This window comes from Alexandromys fortis, unplaced genomic scaffold, assembly GCF_014885135.2.
Source record: "Alexandromys fortis isolate MF-2015 unplaced genomic scaffold, M_Fortis_MF-2015_v1.1 scaffold_78, whole genome shotgun sequence".
Taxonomy (NCBI): Eukaryota; Metazoa; Chordata; class Mammalia; order Rodentia; family Cricetidae; genus Alexandromys; species Alexandromys fortis.
The window spans coordinates 4,170,139-4,189,061 of NW_026067977.1; the positions used below are offsets into that span (position 1 = coordinate 4,170,139).

The 18,923-nt window shown below is 45.9% G+C and overlaps 1 protein-coding gene across 1 annotated transcript in view; it reads left to right on the top strand.

The window, feature by feature from the left end:
• Positions 1–18,923, top strand: part of Dennd2c (DENN domain containing 2C) — a 74,800-nt gene that overhangs the window by 50,883 nt on the left and 4,994 nt on the right. The window contains exons 7-16 of the mRNA XM_050157569.1: positions 525–569; positions 2,824–3,011; positions 6,155–6,264; positions 9,546–9,615; positions 10,385–10,462; positions 12,408–12,548; positions 13,474–13,622; positions 14,684–14,861; positions 16,744–16,785; positions 17,713–17,818. Of these exons, the coding sequence (XP_050013526.1) occupies positions 525–569; positions 2,824–3,011; positions 6,155–6,264; positions 9,546–9,615; positions 10,385–10,462; positions 12,408–12,548; positions 13,474–13,622; positions 14,684–14,861; positions 16,744–16,785; positions 17,713–17,818 (1,107 nt within the window). The remainder of the gene's footprint in view (positions 1–524; positions 570–2,823; positions 3,012–6,154; positions 6,265–9,545; positions 9,616–10,384; positions 10,463–12,407; positions 12,549–13,473; positions 13,623–14,683; positions 14,862–16,743; positions 16,786–17,712; positions 17,819–18,923) is intronic.

The window sequence follows — 18,923 nt, forward strand, 5'->3', positions numbered from 1 at the left end:
GCCACACACCTGTCGGCAGCCACGCAGCCTTCAGCTGAGCTTCACTGAGTCACAGAGCTTGTGTCTAAGCCTCCCATACGTAATAGCCCAGTGCGGTCATAGTGCCTTCATCGTCCCCTTCCTTCCAGCACACAGGCTGCAGTTCCGATGTCGTCCCCAGACTAGGCTAGGCACAATATTAAAGTACCAGGAGAGCCATATTCACATAACTTTTACTTACATATTATTATAATTCTGTATTTTGACATTAGTTATTAATCTTTTGCTGTGATTAATTTATAAAAATGCTCTTACAGACTCAATACTACAAAATCCCCGTAAGATTCCATACTGCCTGTTTCGGATCCTCTGCAGACAAGGGGGACCTCCTGGGCCTTGCCTCTCTTTCAACAGCTGTGCTAATTTGACCTTTACTAACCTGACCCCCATCCCTCACTCGAGGCCCCGGAGTGTGGCAGTTTTCCACTGTTCTCGTTCTGGTGGACAATACAAACGGAAACTCTCTCACTCTTCCTTTCTTCCAGGTGAAACGAGTGGGAACGAGAGTGATGCCGAGAACCTGCCAAAGAGTGAGTCAGCCGGCTGCTCTGTCCGTGATCCTGGCTTCTGGCTGCGGGTGGAGCAAGGCCTGCCCTTGTGATTAAGCGTGTTTTTCCCCCGGTGGAGTTCACTTTGTAGGCCATTGCTTCATTCCCAGCCCCTGCCGAGATCTGCGGAGCTAAGTAGTACATTCAGCTGTTTGACAGCAGACAAACCTCTCCTGAGGAGTGAGGTAAACCAGGATGGTTCTGAGGGGGCAGGGCAGCTCCGCATGCCTAGACACGTGCGGTTTGTAGCAGCCGAAAGAGCGTGTGTCATCCTCACAACAAACACTTAGCCCCAAAGAGCTGGCTTTTCTCTAGTAACCCGTGTGACCATTAAGTGCATTTGCTATCTCTGCCGTTAAGAAAGGAGATGAAGTTTACATGTAGGTCCTTCTAGTCCAGAGCAGGACGTGGTTCACGTCAGGGCTCAGAAGCCGTGCGTTTCTGGCTTTTCCTGTACAAGCCCCTGATGAGCTCCGAGTCCTCATCACACGATTGTCACAGCAGGCTTTGTTTTATTTCTTGTTTAACTGGCTGACACGCAGCAACACAAAGAGCAGGAGTCACAAGGTATCAAAGCCGAGCGGAGGGCAGCCCTGGCACTGATGGCATGAGTAATAGCCGTGTGCTTCTCCACTGACCTAAACTGCTCCAGGTTTTGGGTTCTGTAGCCTGACTAAAGATGAAACTTGACAGCGTCATGGGGTTCAGCACTGATGTGGAAGGGTGACTAATTTACTGCCGTTGCTAATGAGAACAAGACCCACATGAGTCTGGACTTGAACTCAGCCCTTTGGAGGGTCAGCACACCCCTCCCCAGCACATCCGCGAAACTGGGCATTTCTAAGAACCATTTCTGGTTGTGTTTTTAGAGTTCTTAGCATCTTGATCCACAGTGTAACTTGTTATCATGTGTGGGCAGGGGATGGCAGTCTCAATGTGGTTGCCATTTGCCTTTTTCCGATGGCCAAGGGTGTAGAGTGTTCTTACGTGAACTTTTTGGCCGCACGTATCTCTTGGTTTGAAAAGCGTCTGTTTGCTCTGTTGCCTGCTTAACAATTGAGCTATTATCTATTTTGTTGTTGTTTTTATGTGCTCTAGGTATTCATCTTCTGTCGGGTGAAATTCAGCAGAGCTTTTCTCTTCTGTGGCTGTCTCTTCACTTTTTCTTTTGCTGCTCAGACACTTTTTAATTTCCTGCAGTCCCCTTTATCCATCTTGCTCTTACTTCCTAACTATCCGTGTCCTATTCAAAAGCCATCATCTGCGTCTGTATCTGGAAGCGTTTCCCCCGTGACTTCACCAGCAGGTTCAGATTCTGTCTTACATTAAGGTCTTTGATCCATTCGAATTGGTTTTTATGGAGTGACAGGGGTCCAGCTCAGGCCTTTCTTAGGTGATGGATATCCTGATTTCCCAGCATCGTCTAAAGAGGCTGGTCTCCCCACCACCCACCCACCCAGTGTGGATTTTAGTTCTTTTGTTATGAATCAGGTGGATGTAGCTTCTTGGCTTTATTGTTAGATCTTCTGTTCAGAGATCTACATGTTTAGTTTTTAAAAATTATTTCAAATATATTATTTTTAGTTATGTGTTATCAGCGTGGGAGTCAGTGCGTGTGAGTGCAGGTTCCTGCAGAGGCCAGAGGGGTCAGGCGTCCCTGGAGCTGCAGTTACTGGCAGTGATGAGGCATCTGATGTGTTGGGAAACAAACTCAGGTCCTCTGGACGAACAGTACATGCTCTTAGCTGCCGAGCCACCTCTTATTAGTAACGCATGCCAGGAGAAGGAAAACGATGGGTTCTTTGATGTGAGGTTGACTTTGGTTTAGATTTGCCCTGCCTGTACTTAATCTCTGTGTAGGACTCCATTCTTCCATTAAATCTTCCCCTCTTCTATGCCTTTACAACAGTACCAGAACAAACGGTCAGTCTGGAATTCTTTCCTAGGCATTCTGTGTCCTGGTGCACTGCCATGAAGAATACATGTAGCACGTGCATAGAGTGTGTTGTAAATATGCAGAACATCAGTTAGGACGCAGATGTCCGTCCCCGTGCTTGCTAGAAGTGGAATAGGACCCTGAGCACTGCCCTCTCACATGCTGTAGCCCAGGCAGCAGTACTTGTGTACTTGGCTACATTCATCCAGCACACGACCACAAAGGGTTCTCCCTGTGAGAACCGTGACTCGTGGGCCTAGAGGGAAGGGCACGGGAACCTGAAATGTGACCTCGTTGCAGATCGTCACAAGCGCTTGGCACAGCTGCAGCAGCCCTGCAAGAGGAACCCCCACTACCAGACCCTGGAGCGGGATCTCATCGAACTGCAGGAGCAGCAGCTCTTTGAGCTCTTCGTGGTGGTTTCCCTGCAGAAGAAGGCGTCAGGGACAAACTACGTCCCCCAGGTCATACAACAGTTCCCCAGCAAGGTAGGTGGCCAGCACGCGCCCAAAAGGTTCCTGTTCGCTCCTCACGGTGACTGTTGTCGCTGCCAGGTTCACCAACATTGAACAGGCTCTTACCCAAGTTCCCCTTGAATGGGCAATCCTCCTGCTTCAGCTTCCAGGTGCTGGGAGCCGCCAAGCCCAACCTGCCTGTCTCACAGAAGCACTGTCTGTGGCTCTGCCCTCGACCCCCTTGAACTCTGGGCAGCGTGACATTAAATAGCAAATAAAACCCATTGCAGGTTCACAGGGCACACATGAAAGGGTTTACATTTTAATTCATTTACGTTTGGTATTCTTTGTTTGTCTGTTTGGTTTTGTTGGTTTCTTGTTTGCTTGCCTAGTTTGAGAAGACATTTTATGTCCCTTTGCTTTTGAGATGAGAGTTAGTTCTCTATCATGTGGTTTCCAGTCATCGGGCTTGGCAGTAAATACCTTTACCTGCTGAGCCTTCTCCCTGGCCCCCTGAATTTACATATTTTATACTTGAGTTTCCTCACTTATTACATGAAGAGCCTTTTCTCTGAATTACACATTCAGCATGGCTACGATGGGCCCTTAGGGGCAAACACTCATTCTCTGCTCTGTTGCCTGCACCGTATCACTTCTTTGAGTTTTTAGAGAAGAAGTTTTGTTGTGTAGCCTAGGCTGGCCTGGAACTCACTATGTAGCCCAGGCTGCCTCATGCATGGTGCCCATGAGCCACCATGGCCAGGTAATACCTCTTATTCCTCGTAAGCACGAGGTCACTCCAGGACTGTGGACCTTGAACTGCACGCTTCTCCAAAGTCACTGAAGCACCACTGTCCCGGGACCTAAGAGACATTTCCTGCCTGTGTTCCCATTTTAAATGGCCTCAACTCAGCTAGTGTGGGGATATGCCTGTAACCCTAGCACTTAGGAGGTAGAGGCCAGCCTGGGCCACGTAGGAAGAGTGTGTTTCAAAGAAGATCCAGGGGCAGAGAAGAGGAGAACCTTAGAAACATTCCAACAATGAGTAACTTTCTAAATCAAATTTCTCATGAAAATTTTCAATGTCACCTAGGAGTGCTTTCAGAATTCGTGGTGAAATGATATTATCATATTTATCATATTAATCATATTCTAAATAGAGAGCCTTGAGTCATCTTTGGAGCCTGTCCTGGAACTCCTCTTGTAGACCAGGCTGGCCTTGAACTCACAGAGATCCCCCCCCCCCTGCCTCCGGAGTGCTGGGATTAAAGGCGTGCGCCACCACTGCCTGGCCCACTTTTAAACATTCTTACACTGTAGCCTAGGTGAGCCTTCAACTCGATAGGTAGCTCAGGTGGGCTCTAACCTCATGACCTGCTTACAAGTGTTAAGATGACAGACATGTGCTACCATGTCTAGTTTAGGAAGACCTACGAGAGAGAGAGAGAGAGAGAGAGAGAGAGAGAGAGAGAGAGAGAGAGAGAGAGAGAGAGAGAGAGAGAGAGAGATATTTAATTTTACAGCTAAGGTAAGCTTGAATTAATAGGTATAGTACCAGAGGAGGGCGCATTTACCCTAGCAGATGAATCAAGAATGGAGCTGGAAATATGGCTCAGTGGTTAAAAGCAACTACTGCTCTTGTAGAGACCAGAGGTCAGCTCTCAGCACCGGTGTCAGATGGCAGTCTAGTGCCCTCTTCTGGCCTCCACAGACAACTGCAGTCATATTCACATACCCTCACAGGATACACAGGCACACACATAGTTAAAAGTAAAACAAACAAATGAAAAAGAATGCCCCAGGTAAATTGCTTGCTGTGTTAGTGCCTCGGATACCCATCAATTAGGGGGTGAAGTGAGTCCTATGGAGCTCTGTCTGGATTGGTGTGGAACCCTTGCCTGAAGATGATTGTGAGCACACCATGTTACACTAACAAAATGTGTTAGGTGCTTTTTTTTTTTCACATCCAGTGCTGGGATCAAGGCCACCTGCATTCTAGGCAGCTGCTCTGGGAGCTAAACTCCCCATCCTGATGCTGTCCTGCTGAGTGGGACATCCCAGGGACACAGAATAGGTGCATTTTGTTGTTGTTGATGTTTTGTTTTACCAGATAGGGTCTCACTCTGTAGCTCTGGCTGTCCTAGAACACATACTGTAAGCCAGGCTGGCCTCCAACTCACAGAGATCCACCTGCCTCTGCCTCCTGGGTGCTGGGATTAAAGGCGTGGTTTAGGTGCATATTTTTTTTATTTTTTTGGTTGTTAGCCTAGCCTTTAATGGCTGAGCCATCTTTCCAGCCCTAGCACGTATTTTTAAAAGAAATAAATGTACAGAGAACTTTGAATTCTCTGAAAAGCAATATACTAATGATGCTTTTGTGCTGGTTTTTATAGATAGTCCCACCTACTCAATTTCTGAATGTCTTTTCATTGAACTAAACTTAGACTACATTTTTAAATACAATACCTTTTTTTTTGTTTTGTTTTGTTATTTTGAGGCAGGGTCTTATGTAACCAAGGTTGACCTTGAATTTCTAATTTTCCTGCCCCCATCTCCCAAGAACTGGGGTTATAGGTGGACAGCACCATGCCTGACTTACACCACACTTTTGTAAGAGTCTTCCATGCTAAAATTTTACAGGAAGCGGCAAGCCTATAATTAGGTAGCAAAAGCGAAAGGAATAATTATATACAGGGTAACACTTAAAAATAGTATCTTTTCTAAAAAACATTCATCTGCCTTTTTAAAGCATCCTTGATTATTAATCAGAGAATGTTTTGAGCGGCTAGGTTTTTGCTGTATAGTAGAAGGGATTTTTATTTATCTTCAATTCCATGATTCATAAAACACTGGACTCCCACCAGTTTGAGAATCCCGAGTCTAGATCCTCCTCTGGTTGAGCAGCCTTCAGCACTGCCTCCCTTCCTATGGATCACAGGGCTTCACCCTTCCAGTCTGTCAGATGGGATTCTTTGTGCGCAGCGTCTGACCACAGTGCACAGGCATGGATTCTCCGTTTTTTCCTTCCTCACTGTCCAGCAGTACTGAGCCTCACTGAGGGAACCCCTTCATGACCCGTCCAGCTTCCGGAAGAGCAGACTGAGCTTTGGTTTGGTTTTGGTTTTGACTTCTCTTCCCTGTTTTCATAGGTTGACTTTCTGTGCTGTTGTTTTCAGGGTGATCACAGCTACAAGCAATCCAAAGACACGGAAGAGAGGCTCAAAGTCATCCCCAAATTTTGTTTTCCTGATTCAAAGAACTGGGTGCCCACCTCAGAACTGAAGAGGTAAATCGGCTTCTCTGATTTCAGTCTGCTGGACCTGTGTTTAGAATTGTAGTTTGTGGTGGATGGGTAGAGTCAGGAGTGGGTCTCCATGAGTGGACATGAGCACCTCGAGCCACAGTGGCTGAGTGGGCTGGGGCAGAATTACAACGTTTCCCATGAGCACTCAGGAAACAGATATTTCAGTGTCAAAGAGAACACAAGTTTGTACATCTCCTTAGTTTACGAGTTCTGCAGAGCAAAATGGCCCAAAGCAGACAGGGAGCGGGAACGAGACAACGATGACTACACTTGTACCTCGGGGGTTAAACCTAGAAACAAAACAGAACAATTGTCGTCGTCTTATTTCTCCTCCAAGTTGATAGAAGAAGCCCCAGCCTGGATTCTGTGCTCCCTTGTGGGCCTTGTACAGAGGGAGACTCCAGCTTGATAACTGTGGGTACCTGAAGCGTTAGAGAGTGTCGTGGGGCTAGAGGGATGGCTCAGTAGTGAAGAGCAAGTGCTACTCTTGCAGAGGACCTGAGTGTAGTTCCCAGAACCTATGGTCTGGTGCCTCACAGCTGCCTGTAATCCCAGCTCCTGAAGGATCCCGCACCTCAGTTCTCCATGGGCATACGTTCTCTCTCTCTCTCTCTCTCTCTCTCTCTCTCTCTCTCTCTCTCTCTCTCTCTCTCTCTCTCTATCTGTGCACATATGCGTGTGTGCACACACACTTAAAAATAATAAAAACAAATCTTTAAAAAGGAATTAAGGTATCTAGAGGAAAATACCAATTTTAGCTTCTAAAAGCATTATCACTTCCAAATCCTGCTTTTGTTTTTTGGGTTTTGTTGTTTGTTTGTTTTTTGCTTTTTGTTTGCTTTTGTTTTTTGAGACTGAAAATGTATCCCTGCGTGTCTCAGAACTTGATATAAAGACCAGGGTGGCTTCAAACTCAGAGATCCACTGGCTTATGCCTCCTGAACACTGGGATTAGAGGTGTGCACCACCAAGCTTGCCTCAAATCCTGCTTTTGTAAATTAGGTATCTTCGTTATTCACACCTAATCTGGGTATATTAAAAAAAAGTCTGTGCTCTTAGTTACTCAGGGGTCCTAAGACAGGAGTTTCACTTGGCCCAAGAGTTGAAGGCCAGGCTGGGAAATGGTGAATGTTTGTGAAAAACAGACAGACAAGGGGCAGAAAAGATTGCTCAGTGGTTAAGAGCACTGGCTACCCTTCCAGAGGACACAGGTTGGATTCTCAGCACCCACACTCAGCTGTAACAACCAGCTGTAACTCTAGGCCTCTTCTGGCTTCTCCGGGCACTGTGTAGATGTGGGGTGCAGACACTCATTGGGGCAAAACATCTATACACATAAAAAAAAGCACAGAAAACTAAATTGTAATTATTAGTTATGCCTTTTAGGTGAAAAAAGCTTGTGTAGCTGAACCACATCATATGTTGATGACCTATTAGATGATAGTCTCAGCTGTTGTCCTATGGTCCACCTCACCCTCGACCTAACCGCTCCCTCCCATAACCAGTTGAGATCTCTTAGCATCAGCTGTCAACATCAGTGTCCTGTGCCTGCACTTGCACTGCTAGCTCTGGGTACAGTCTCTTCTTTTGGCCTGCTCCATGGTTGACTTCTTCCTTCGGCATTGCATATGTTCTAGAATACTTAGGAAATACAGAAGAGTAAATAAAAAGCAGAGGCGGTGTGGCTGCTCAGAGTCAGCACTGTAGATACTCCTTCCCGTTGACTTCCGGCCGTATTTGAATGCAGATTCTTCAGTGCTGCATGGATGGCCTAGGGGTAAAGAGCACTGGCTGCTCTTCCACAGCACTGGTTTGACTCCAGCACCGGTATAGCAGCTCACAACAGCTAACACTCCAGTCTCGGGATCTAAAGCTCCTTTCAGTCTCCATGGGTGCGCGACATAGTGCTGCACAGATATGTATGCAAGCAGAACACTCATACGTGGAGAATACAGATACATCCAAATACTGATTCATTGTTTATATTTGAGGTTCTTTGGTTATTAAGTGAGTTTCTTTGGGGATCCTCTTTGGGTATTTTGTAAGTGATCTTTTATTTTGGTTTTTGTTGTTGTTGTTTGATTGATTTTTGTTTTGTTGAGATAGGGTTTCTCTGTGTAGGCTTGGCTGTCCCAGAACTCACTCTGTAGACCAGGCTGGCCTCGAACTCACAGAGATCCGCCTGCCTCTGCCTCCCAAGTGCTGGGTTTAAGGGCGTGCGCCACCACACAGTTATGATGTTCATTTTTGGCCCCTATTACAATGGGGAATTAATATTTTTCCTATTGATTTGTATATGTTCAGGATATAGTCTAGCTGGGCAATGGTGGTGAGTCTGGTCTACAGAGTGAGTTCCAGGACAGCCAGGGCTACACAGAGAAACCCTGTCTCCAACAACAACAACAACGAGAAGGGTATTAAGTTTTTTTCTTATCTCTGTATGTATGAGGAAGAGAACTGGCATGTGTGTTCGTGTTCACGTGAGGACATTAAAGGACAACATGGCTCAGTTCTTGCCTCTGTCTTTTTGGAAGACAGGATCTCTCTCTTATTGTCTGTGGTTTACATCAAGCTAGCCGGCCCTAGAACTCCTGGGGTCCTCCTGTCTCTGCCTGCCATCTCACAGTAGGAATGCTAAAATTGCAGATGCATGCTATTGCACCCAGCTCTGTTCAGACCTGTTGGACTGTGTCCAGGCCGCAGCCCAGGGTGTAGTCTTTCTTCTTCTCCTTCTCCTTCTCCTTCTCCTTCTCCTTCTCCTTCTCCTTCTCCTTCTTCTTCTCCTTCTCTTTTTGGTTTTTCGAGACAAGGTTTCTATGTAGCTTTGGTGCCTGACCTGGAATTAGCTCTTGTAGACCAGGCTGGCCTCGAACTCAGAGATCCGCCTGCCTCTGCCTCCCCAGTGCTGGGATTAAAGGCGTGCGCCACCACCGCCTGGCTATGTAGTCTTTCTTCTATCACTGTTCGATATGGCCTCTTAGAACTAAACACAAGAATTTGCAAGGAAGAAATGATATTGCCAACATCCTTTCTGGCTTGATTGCCTGTGTGTTTGGCTAAATTAGATGTCCAACGAAAGGAGACAGCAATACCACAGCTTACATCATATCCACTCACTCCAGGACAAGGCCTGGGTACTCTGTGGGAATGTGACGTGAAATAAATGAATAAATAGTTCTACTTCCTCTTAGATCGCAAAGTGACTCCTCTTGTTCTCTGAGTAATGTCTTGAGCAGCTGTTTTTTATGTTCTTTTGTTTTCAGTGAAACATTCTCCTTCGTATTGACTGGTGAGGATGGAAGTCGGTGGTTTGGTTACTGTAAGAAGCTTTTGGTGAGTGACAGATTAGTGCCAGGGTCATTAAGGAACAAGAAAGGCCAACTAGGAACTTGAGAAGCACTATTCTTACATGGCTTTAAGGGCTACTTAATTATGTACACATCCAAGAAGCTGCATCAGCCCGGCACAGCTCAGTGATTAAGAACACTGCTTGGTCTTCCAGAGGACCCATGTTTGACTCCCAGCATCCACAGGAAATGTGACTTACAGCTGTCTCTGGTTCCAGTTCCAAGGGATCTGATGCCCTCTTCAGATACTTCATGGGCACTGCACACATGTGGTGCACAAACATACATACAGGCAAAACACCTATACACATAAAACAAAAATAAAGTCTTTTAAAAAGAAGCCGTGTTAGTTTGCATAGCAAGAACGAGGTGATAGTCAGACTAGAAAGGCCGTGGGTTTCACTGAGTTGTTTCTGTGCAGTAGAGAAAGGAACCCCTGACACAGGTGGAAGAAGCCAGCTTGTCACCATCTGCTTGAGGTGTCCCTCTTGTTTAGGCAAGAAGCCTGAGTAAAACATGCCTTCATCCTTAGTACTCCCCACCATTATGTGCTCCCTGAGGAGGAAAGCCTCACTCCTGCTCTGACTCAACGACACTGGGAGAAGCCTGTGCACACCTGTAGTCCGTCAACCTTGGTGTCTAAAGTACACGCTTGAGCCTAGAAGTTTGGGGCGAGCATCTGCCACATAGGAGGGACCTGTTAAATAAATAGTTAAAACGAGTAAATCCTTGCTCTTCTTGGTTTGTTTTTCCAGCCAGAAGGCAAAGGAAAGCGGCTCCCTGAGGTGTACTGCATGGTCAGTCGCTTAGGCTGCTTCAATCTTTTCTCAAAGGTGAGTGAGTGTGGGTTCTGGGGGACCTTCTAGTGCTGAGGTGACTGTCACTGCTGGGGGGAACTTCTAGGGCTGAGGTGGCTGTCACTACTGGGGGGATCTTCTAGGGCTGATGTGACTGTCACTACTGGGGGGGACGTTCTAGGGCCGAGGTGACTGTCGCTGCTGGGGGGGACCTTCTAGGGCCAAGGTGATTGTTGTTTGCTGGTGATTTCACTGGAGAATACTGAGTGGCATAGGCTTGAACATACTTTTTGAGAAAACAACCCCACAAGTAGGTTAAGAACCGCAAACTCAGACTCTCAGCAGGTAAAGGCACGCTCCATCCAGGCTGATGACCTGAATGTGATTCTTGACACCCACATGGTAGACGGAGAGAAGTGGACCCCACACGTTGTCCTCCTGACCGGCGTATCTGTGCTGTGACAGTTGCGTGCCCTCCCCGTTTTTATTGATTCTTAGGGAATTTCACATCATATACCTCAATCCTGCTTATCTCCTGGTCCTTCCATGTCCACCCTCACCCTGCAGCAAACCCCCAAAAGGACCTCCTCCCAAAAATTAATTAAAAGCAAAACAAACAACCAAAAAAAAAAAACTTACCTCCTCTCTTTCCAGCGCCTGTTCATTCATTCTAGTGGTATTGGGAGCTATGGTGTGACGGATAGTAGACCCTTTTGTCCAGTCAGCCCACCCGCAAAATGTTCATTGCAATGAGTCATTGGTCTGGTTCATGGTCTCTGGAACACAGTCATCTCCCCAATGAATTTAAAAATGAAAAAAAAAAAAAAAACAACCCATAGGCTTGAATACTTAAACATAGACCCCTGATCAGGTTGTCATTGATGCTGTATTAACAACCCATAGGCTTGAGGGCTTAAACATAGACCCCCGATCAAGTTGCCACCGATGCTCTGTGATGGTTTTGGTTTGCTAAAATTCCCAGGTTTGAGTTTTTCCTTTTAAAGATTTATTTATGTTTATTTTGTGTGTATGGTGTTTAGCATGCATATGTGTCTGTGTACAACATGTATGCCTGCTACCCATGAGGGCCAGAAGAAGGCATCAGATCCCCTGGTAGTGTAGTTACAACTGGTTGTGAGCTGCAATGTAGGTGCTGGGAATTGAACCCAGGCTTCTATAAGTAATAAGTGCTCTTAACCACCGAGTCAGCTCTCCAGCCCCCAAATTCAGCAGTTTTAAAAGAACATATCTGAAACATCTTGCCTCTTGCTTTTTTCAAGACACAACTTGCAGGATATCATTGTCAGTGGGTTTGTGTGTTTGTGTGTGTCTGTGTGTGTGTGTATTTTACCCTTTTGTGAAATGAAAATGGTCTTCAGGGGTTAGTGAGATGGCACAGTGGTAAAGGCACTGAAAAAGGTGGCACTGGTAAAGTCTGAAAACCAGAGTTCAACCCCCAGGACCCACATAGTGGAAGTAGAGAACGGACAGCTCCCACGGGTTTTCTGACTTTCACACTTGAGCCATGGCATGCCCACACCTACACACACACACACACACACACACACACAGAAGAAAATTTGTTTTTTTTTTTAATTTATTTATTTTGTATACAGTATTCTGTCAGCAGGCCAGAAGAAACAACCTCAATGAGTTACAGATGGCTATGAGCCACCATATGGTTGCTGGGAATTGAACTCAGGACCTCTGGAAGAACAGCCAGTGCTCTTAACCTCTGAGCCATCTCTCCAGGCCTGTTTTTTGTTTTTTTAAAAGTAGTTTCTAAACATAAGTTGACTCCCGTAACTTCTGGGTGTAAAGACAGCCTCTGGTGTGCTCTGAGCTCTTGTCAGTTGCACAGCTTGTTGGTCTTGAATCTACAGCTGTTATTTATTGATGGTAGGATTTCTTTATGTTTCTGAACTGCAGCCTTAATAAATTACCATGGGATTTGTTTGTTTGTTTTCACGTCCCCGTTCAGATCCTGGATGAAGTAGAAAAGAGAAGAGAAATGTCTCCAGCCCTTGTTTACCCGTTCATGCGAAGTGTCATGGAAGCCCCGTTCCCAGCTCCCGGGCGCACCATCACAGTTAAAAGCTACCTCCCTGGGGCTGGAGATGGGGTAAGTTAATTCATCTCACTGAGGTTCAGCAAGCAAGCCTTGTACTACTTGGGGACTGTACACAGGTTTTTCTTCCAGACACCAGCTCACAAATAATGACACAGAGACCATTAATTATGAAACTCAGCCTATAGTTTAGACTTGTTCTTAACTAGCTCTTAAAACTTAAATGAATCCATTCTATCAAGTGGTGTTGTCTCTCTTCCATCTTGCACCTCCTATTTCCTCTTTGTGTCTCTTGGCTCCTTTGCACACCTCAGTTCATCTACTTCCACTCTCTCTGCTCGGAAGTCCCGCCTACCTCCTGTCTAGCTATTGGCCATGTAGCTCTTCATTAAACCAATCACGGCAATGTATCTTCACACAGTGTACAAATATCCCACAGCAAGGTACAGTTTTCAGAAACCCATATGTGGGGAGGAATACTTTTGCCTTTTCAAGGTAATATGTTTTATTTCCTTGAAAATGTGAAAAAACACTGAATGAATATGTGAGGTAGTTGATCCTCGGCCCTGGGTTTCCTACCTGGCATAGACTGGGTCCCTCTGTAGTAGCAGTCTCAACGTGATAAATGACAGGGGTGTGTGTGTGTGTGTGTGTGTGTGTGTGTGTGTGTGTGTGTATTTATCAAATGGAGTGATTTTACCCGAACTTTGCAGACTTCATAAACTCCTTGTAGCGGGCACCCCCCCCACCTCCAAGACAGGGTATCACTATGTTGTTCTGGCTGGTCTGGATCTCTGTGTATGCCAGGCTGGCCTTGAACCCATGGAGATGCACCTGCTTCTATTTCCTGAGTACTAGGACCACTACACTTGACCCAAGTAGCAGATCTTTTTCAGACTCGAAGGAGCAAGAAGTTCTGTTACTGCTGATATGAGGGCCTTGTCCAACATCAGCTCTCTGACTTTCTCTTGTGTTTCAGTCTGTTGAACTCTGCCGACCACTCGATTCACGACTGGAACATGTGGATTTTGAGTGTCTCTTCAAGTGCTTGAGTGTGTGTCATCTCATCCGGGTCTGTGCCTCTCTCCTTTTAGAGCGGAGGGTAATCTTTGTTGCCAACAGCCTAAGGTAAGAAATAAGTGGAAAAGGTTACTTCATGGTGGTGTTTAGCTTGTGTTTTTGTTTTGTTTTGTCTTTTACAATGGTACTCTATTTAAAATATCTAGAACTGGAGCCCAAGAGCTGGCTCAGTAATTAGAGCACTTGTTACTCTTACAAAAAACCCAGGTTCAGTCCCCAGCATCCAGATGGAGCAGACAGAAGTTGTAAAGACTTGTATGTAAGATTACCAAGATTGTCGTGATATACACCTTTAATCCCAGTGCTCAGGAGGCAGAGCCATCCACAGCTGCAGAGACCCTGTCTCCAAACAAACAAACAAACAAACAACTAACCAACAAAACAAAAAGAAATTTAAAAAAACAATTGGTATAGCTTACAGGGCTGAATGGATCACACTTGGGTCCCATCTACTCAGGAGGCCTAAGGCAGAAGAATCACTTGAGCTCAGGAGTTCAAGGACAGCCTGGGCAACATAGTGAGATCCCCACATCTAAAAATGTCAATATTGCCTTTCTGTGTGAACATTGTTTCTTTTGGTTTTGTTGTTGTTGTTTTTTAATTTATTTATTATGTATATAGTGTTCTGGGCACCAGATCTCATTATAGATGGGTGTGAGCCATCATGTGGCTGCTGGGAATTGAACTCAGGACCTCCGGAACAGCAGTCAGTTCTCCTAACCTCTGAGCCATCTCTCCAGCCCTTTTTATTTATTTAAAATTTATTTATTATGTATATAGTGGTTTTTGGTTTTTTGAGACAAGGTTTCTCTGTGTTGCCTTGGCTGTCTTGGAACTTACTCTGTAGACCAGGCTGGCCTCACAGAGGTCTGCCTGCCTCTGCCTTTTGAGTGCTGGGATTAAAGGCTTGAACCACTATAACCTGGCAAACATTGGGTTTTGTTTGTTTGTTTTTCAGCATGATATATTGTGGTAATCTTAGCAGATTAAGATGAATCTGCTAGAATTTAATACATATTCACAGGGTTGTTGATCTGTGAAGACCAGTGAGATCACTGTGTAATTCTTTAGCGTAATATTTGGTTCCGTGTGCTTTTTACTCTGTCCAGCACCCTGTCAAAGTGTGGCCACGCTGTGGTAGCTACGCTGTACCCATTCACCTGGCAGCACACGTACATCCCTGTGTTACCAGCGTCCATGATTGACATAGTGTGCTCCCCTACGCCATTTCTTATTGGAATCTTGTCTTGTTCCTTACCCCACCTCCAGGACCTTCCCATTGAAGAGGTAAGAGGGAATACATTGTACCTTTGGGCAATACTAGAGCACTGGGGAAGGAAACCAAATGGTCTTTTAAGAGGGGTAGAATTGTTATTAATATAATGTTATCATGTAGGCTTCAGAAATGGCTTAGGGGTTAAGACCTTTTGTTCTTACAAAAGATCAGTTCGATTCTCAGTTCCCTCTCGGTGATTCACGACTCCCCATAGCTCCAGTTCCGGGGTGCACATGATACAGACAAATGTGCGAGCAAAACACTCATACACATGAAATAAAAATAAATAAATCTAAACGATTTAAGAATATAATAATTGATCATTTATTGCACTGTCATATTCTGTATCTTTCTGAAAGTGGAAGCAATTCCATGGTACGTTTGCATCTAATGCTCTCTTTGCAGTAGTGAGTGGTGGACCCATCTATGTATAAAAAGGAGGTTTTCTTTTATTTTATTTTTTGAGACAGGGTTTCTCTCTGTAACCCTGGCTGTCCTGGAACTTGCTCTGTAGACCAGACTGGCCTTGAACTCAGAGTTCCGCCTGCCTCTACCTTGCTGTCTCCAACTTGAGGTTTTTATCAGTAATCCTGCTGTGAATATTTTTATCCATCAAACTCGATCCCTGCAGCTGGAGTTCTGGGAGTATACGCTTCCAGATCGAGTTCTGAGTGCAGGGAAGAGCACACCTTCCACTTCAGAAAATCAAATCCAGCTTCTTCAGGGAACGCTAGTTTCGGCTTCTCCCAGCAGCGCTGAGAAACAGCTGCTGCCCTGCACGGCACCAGCGCCATCGTCGGCTCGTGTGGTTTAGCCGCCGAGACAGATGGCTGTGGAGCTGTGTGTATCTCAAGGTAGTTGAGTTTGTGGTTCCTGGTTGCTTTTGAGGTGTGTTTATTGGCCATTGGATATCATCTATTATAAATCATATTCTATCCAGGTGCCTACTTAGATGAATGCTCTAACCCTGAACTACAGCCCAACCCAAAAGCCTCTTTTTTTTTAATTAGTTCTATTTTTTTTTTTTTTGGAGGGGGGTCTTTTTTTGGAGGGAGAGGCTCTCAGGAAGCGCAGACTGGCCTCAGACTCACTTCGCAGCCCTGGATGAGTTTGAACTTGTCGCTGTCCACCTGCTGTTCCCCAGTCCTATGACAGCACACCTGATTGTCCAGTGCCAACTTGGCTACATCACCATCCCTGAAGCTTGGCCTTTCGTTTTCCAAAACCATGTTCTGAACTGGTTTTCTGGGGGGAGTGGGTGTTGTTGGGTTTCAGGGTGAAGGTCACATGTTTGTTTGATACAGGGTCTCACTCCGCCTCCAGGCTGGGCTAGGGCTTGGCAACCATCCAGTCACAGCCTCCAGACTGCTAGTATTGTATCTTGTATCACCACACCCAGCCTAAAATGACACTTTTTAATGCAGGAGAGTTGCTCATTGTGATGTGCTTGAGAAGCCAATCTTCTCTTTTGTGACTGGCATTTTCATGAGCCGCTCACATTTCCACATTAGTTTAATGAAGAGGAAGACTTCCTCCTGCTATCTCACTGTGCTTGACTTTTTTCTGACTCCACCTAGAACTGCATTTGTTTGCAAACAGTATGGTGTCGAGAGCTGCCCACTTCTTCAGTATCGCTCGTTGAAAGACTATTTCCCCACTGCTCCGCCACATGGACCGGGCGAGCTATGTATATAATTGTGCATATCTTTTTCTTTTTCCAACTCATTTGTTGTTTTCTTGGAGTAACCTTTAAATTGACTGCGACTTTGAGTTGATTTTGTTGGAAACTATTCCCATGGCCTGAAAGAATCGAAGCGCCCATCCCGGTGCAGCAGCGCCTGGTGTGTCTGTGGATGTCTCTGGTTGAACCTGCCCGTCTCCTTTATTTCTCAGGTGCTGATCGTTGATCTCTGTGCGGACAAGTTCCTGCAGGAGGTGAGTGACAAAGGAGATGCTTACACAATGCTTGGGAGGATAGGTGTCTCTGTAGGCAATTAGACAGAAAAGAGGCGAAAGTGCTTAGAGAAATGACTCAGAAAGGATTTCTGGTTCATACCCATCTCTGAGTTGACACTGTAGCTAGCCATACAAGATTGGCCTGAAAACTTTGGCTTGCGCTTATAGGTGTCCACCCCAAAGGAGGAAGGAGGAACCAGCATAAATGTTATTCCCAGAAGAAGTAACCATCCCTTTGACTCCAGAAGGGTTGACACATAAGCCTCTAGGTTAGTTAAGTGTATTGGGCTGAGGATGCAGCTCAGTGGAAGAGTACCCACCTGATCCCAAGCTGCCATGTCCAAGTCAGCGCCGTGGAAGGAAGAGAAGAGCAGTTAGCCCGGGTTGTTAGTAGGTGCTCGTTAGGCAGTTGGCATCTAAAGAGGAGCAAGGCAGAGTCTCGGAGACTGAGGGCAGTGGGCGTTTATGCAGTGCTTTAGAGAAGGTTTACAGCAGTCCTAACAAGGCATCCTGGGGCAGGAAGACATGGTCCTTTCTGGTGGCTGCTCAGGGGAGAGGGGAGACAGCGCTGAGTCTCAGAGCAACTCTGTGGGTGTAAACTAAGGGTGGAAACCAGCTCTTTCTCGTCTAGGTCAGTGGGCTTCTCACATGTGAGCTGCCATTTATTGGGGATGGCGTTGGAGACAAAGAATGAAGCTTGTAGATGAGAGTTTGATAAGGTGTCACGTAATATTTAAAGGTAAAGTTACGGTACGCTGTGAACATCGTGTGTTCTGAGTCTGCGTAGGTGACAGAATCTCAAATGACTGTCCAGGCAGAGTTTCCACAGAGCCACCTGTGGGCTGGGGGCTGCTAGCTGTGCGTGTCTGTGCTCGCCGAAGACTCACACAGTGTGCTTCCCCCAAGGTATCTGACGAGGATGAAATCCTGCCGCCTAAACTTCAAGCTGCCCTGGTCCAGATTCTGGAAGACCGAGATGAAGTCTTGGCCCAGGAGCAGCAGTTTTCACAAGGTGTGAGACTGGGGCGGAGGGTGGGAGGTGAAGGCACTGCACACTCTGCAGATCCGGTGCTGGCTCGCAGGCGTGCCAGAGGAGCCCTCGCGGGCCTGCCAGAGAAGCACATCTCGAGACTCTTACGCCCTTCCTTACTGATCCCATCTGCCCGCTTCCGCCACAGGACCACTGGAAAGTAACATTTGTAGACTGCTTTCTCCCCATAGGTCTGTCTCTTTGAGTTAAGTTCTTCATCCTGTCTTTAAAAAAAAATGTCCCCTTCTTACCAGTATTTTCTGGCTTTCCCCCTTCCCTTCCCATGACTCTATATAAAGTAGGTGTCAGTGGTCATGGTGACACTTGCCTTTATTCTTGGCACTTAGAAGGCAGAGCCTTTGGATTCTTATGAGTTCAAGGCCAACCTGGTCTACACAGTGCCAGGCCAGCAAAGACTACATAATGAGAATCTGTCTCAAAAACCAAAGCAACGAAAAGCAGTGTCATCATCAACATTTTAGAAGGGAAACCAAAGCTGTTTCCTGGTGGGAACATGATGGAACGAAGAGACCTAAAGGGGCCGTAAAGCGCTGGTTTGAGGCAGGGTGTGTAACATGGGCCTTTAATTCCAGCATTCTGAGGTGGTCTACATAGTGAGTTCCAGGCCAGCCCGGAGAGACTGCGTCTTTAAAAAAAAAAAAAAACTCAAGTATTATTTCTCCAGGCACAGTAGTTCATTCTTGTAGTCTCAGCACCAGGAGGTAGTAAGAGAACCTAAGTTTGAGACCAGCCTACGTAAAAGATCCTAAAGTGAGAGGTGTGTGTGCTGGAGTCGAAATGGATGGATGGACGGACAGGCAGACAGAGAGCAATGGAAGCATGTCTGATTATTTGTTGTCTTTGTAAGAGTGCTTGGTGTAGTGCCTGACATGCACTTAATACTCAATAGATTGTTTTTATTAGAATTAAATCATAGTGCAGTAGAAGGTGAGAAAGCTGAAGCGGCAAGTGATTTGTAGAAGAATATAGTGCGTGTGTGTTCTGATATATCTTATTTTAATTGGCTGATAGCCTACCGAGTTTTGTAAAGGATCTGGATATGGTAACCTCTAGACAAATGGAATTT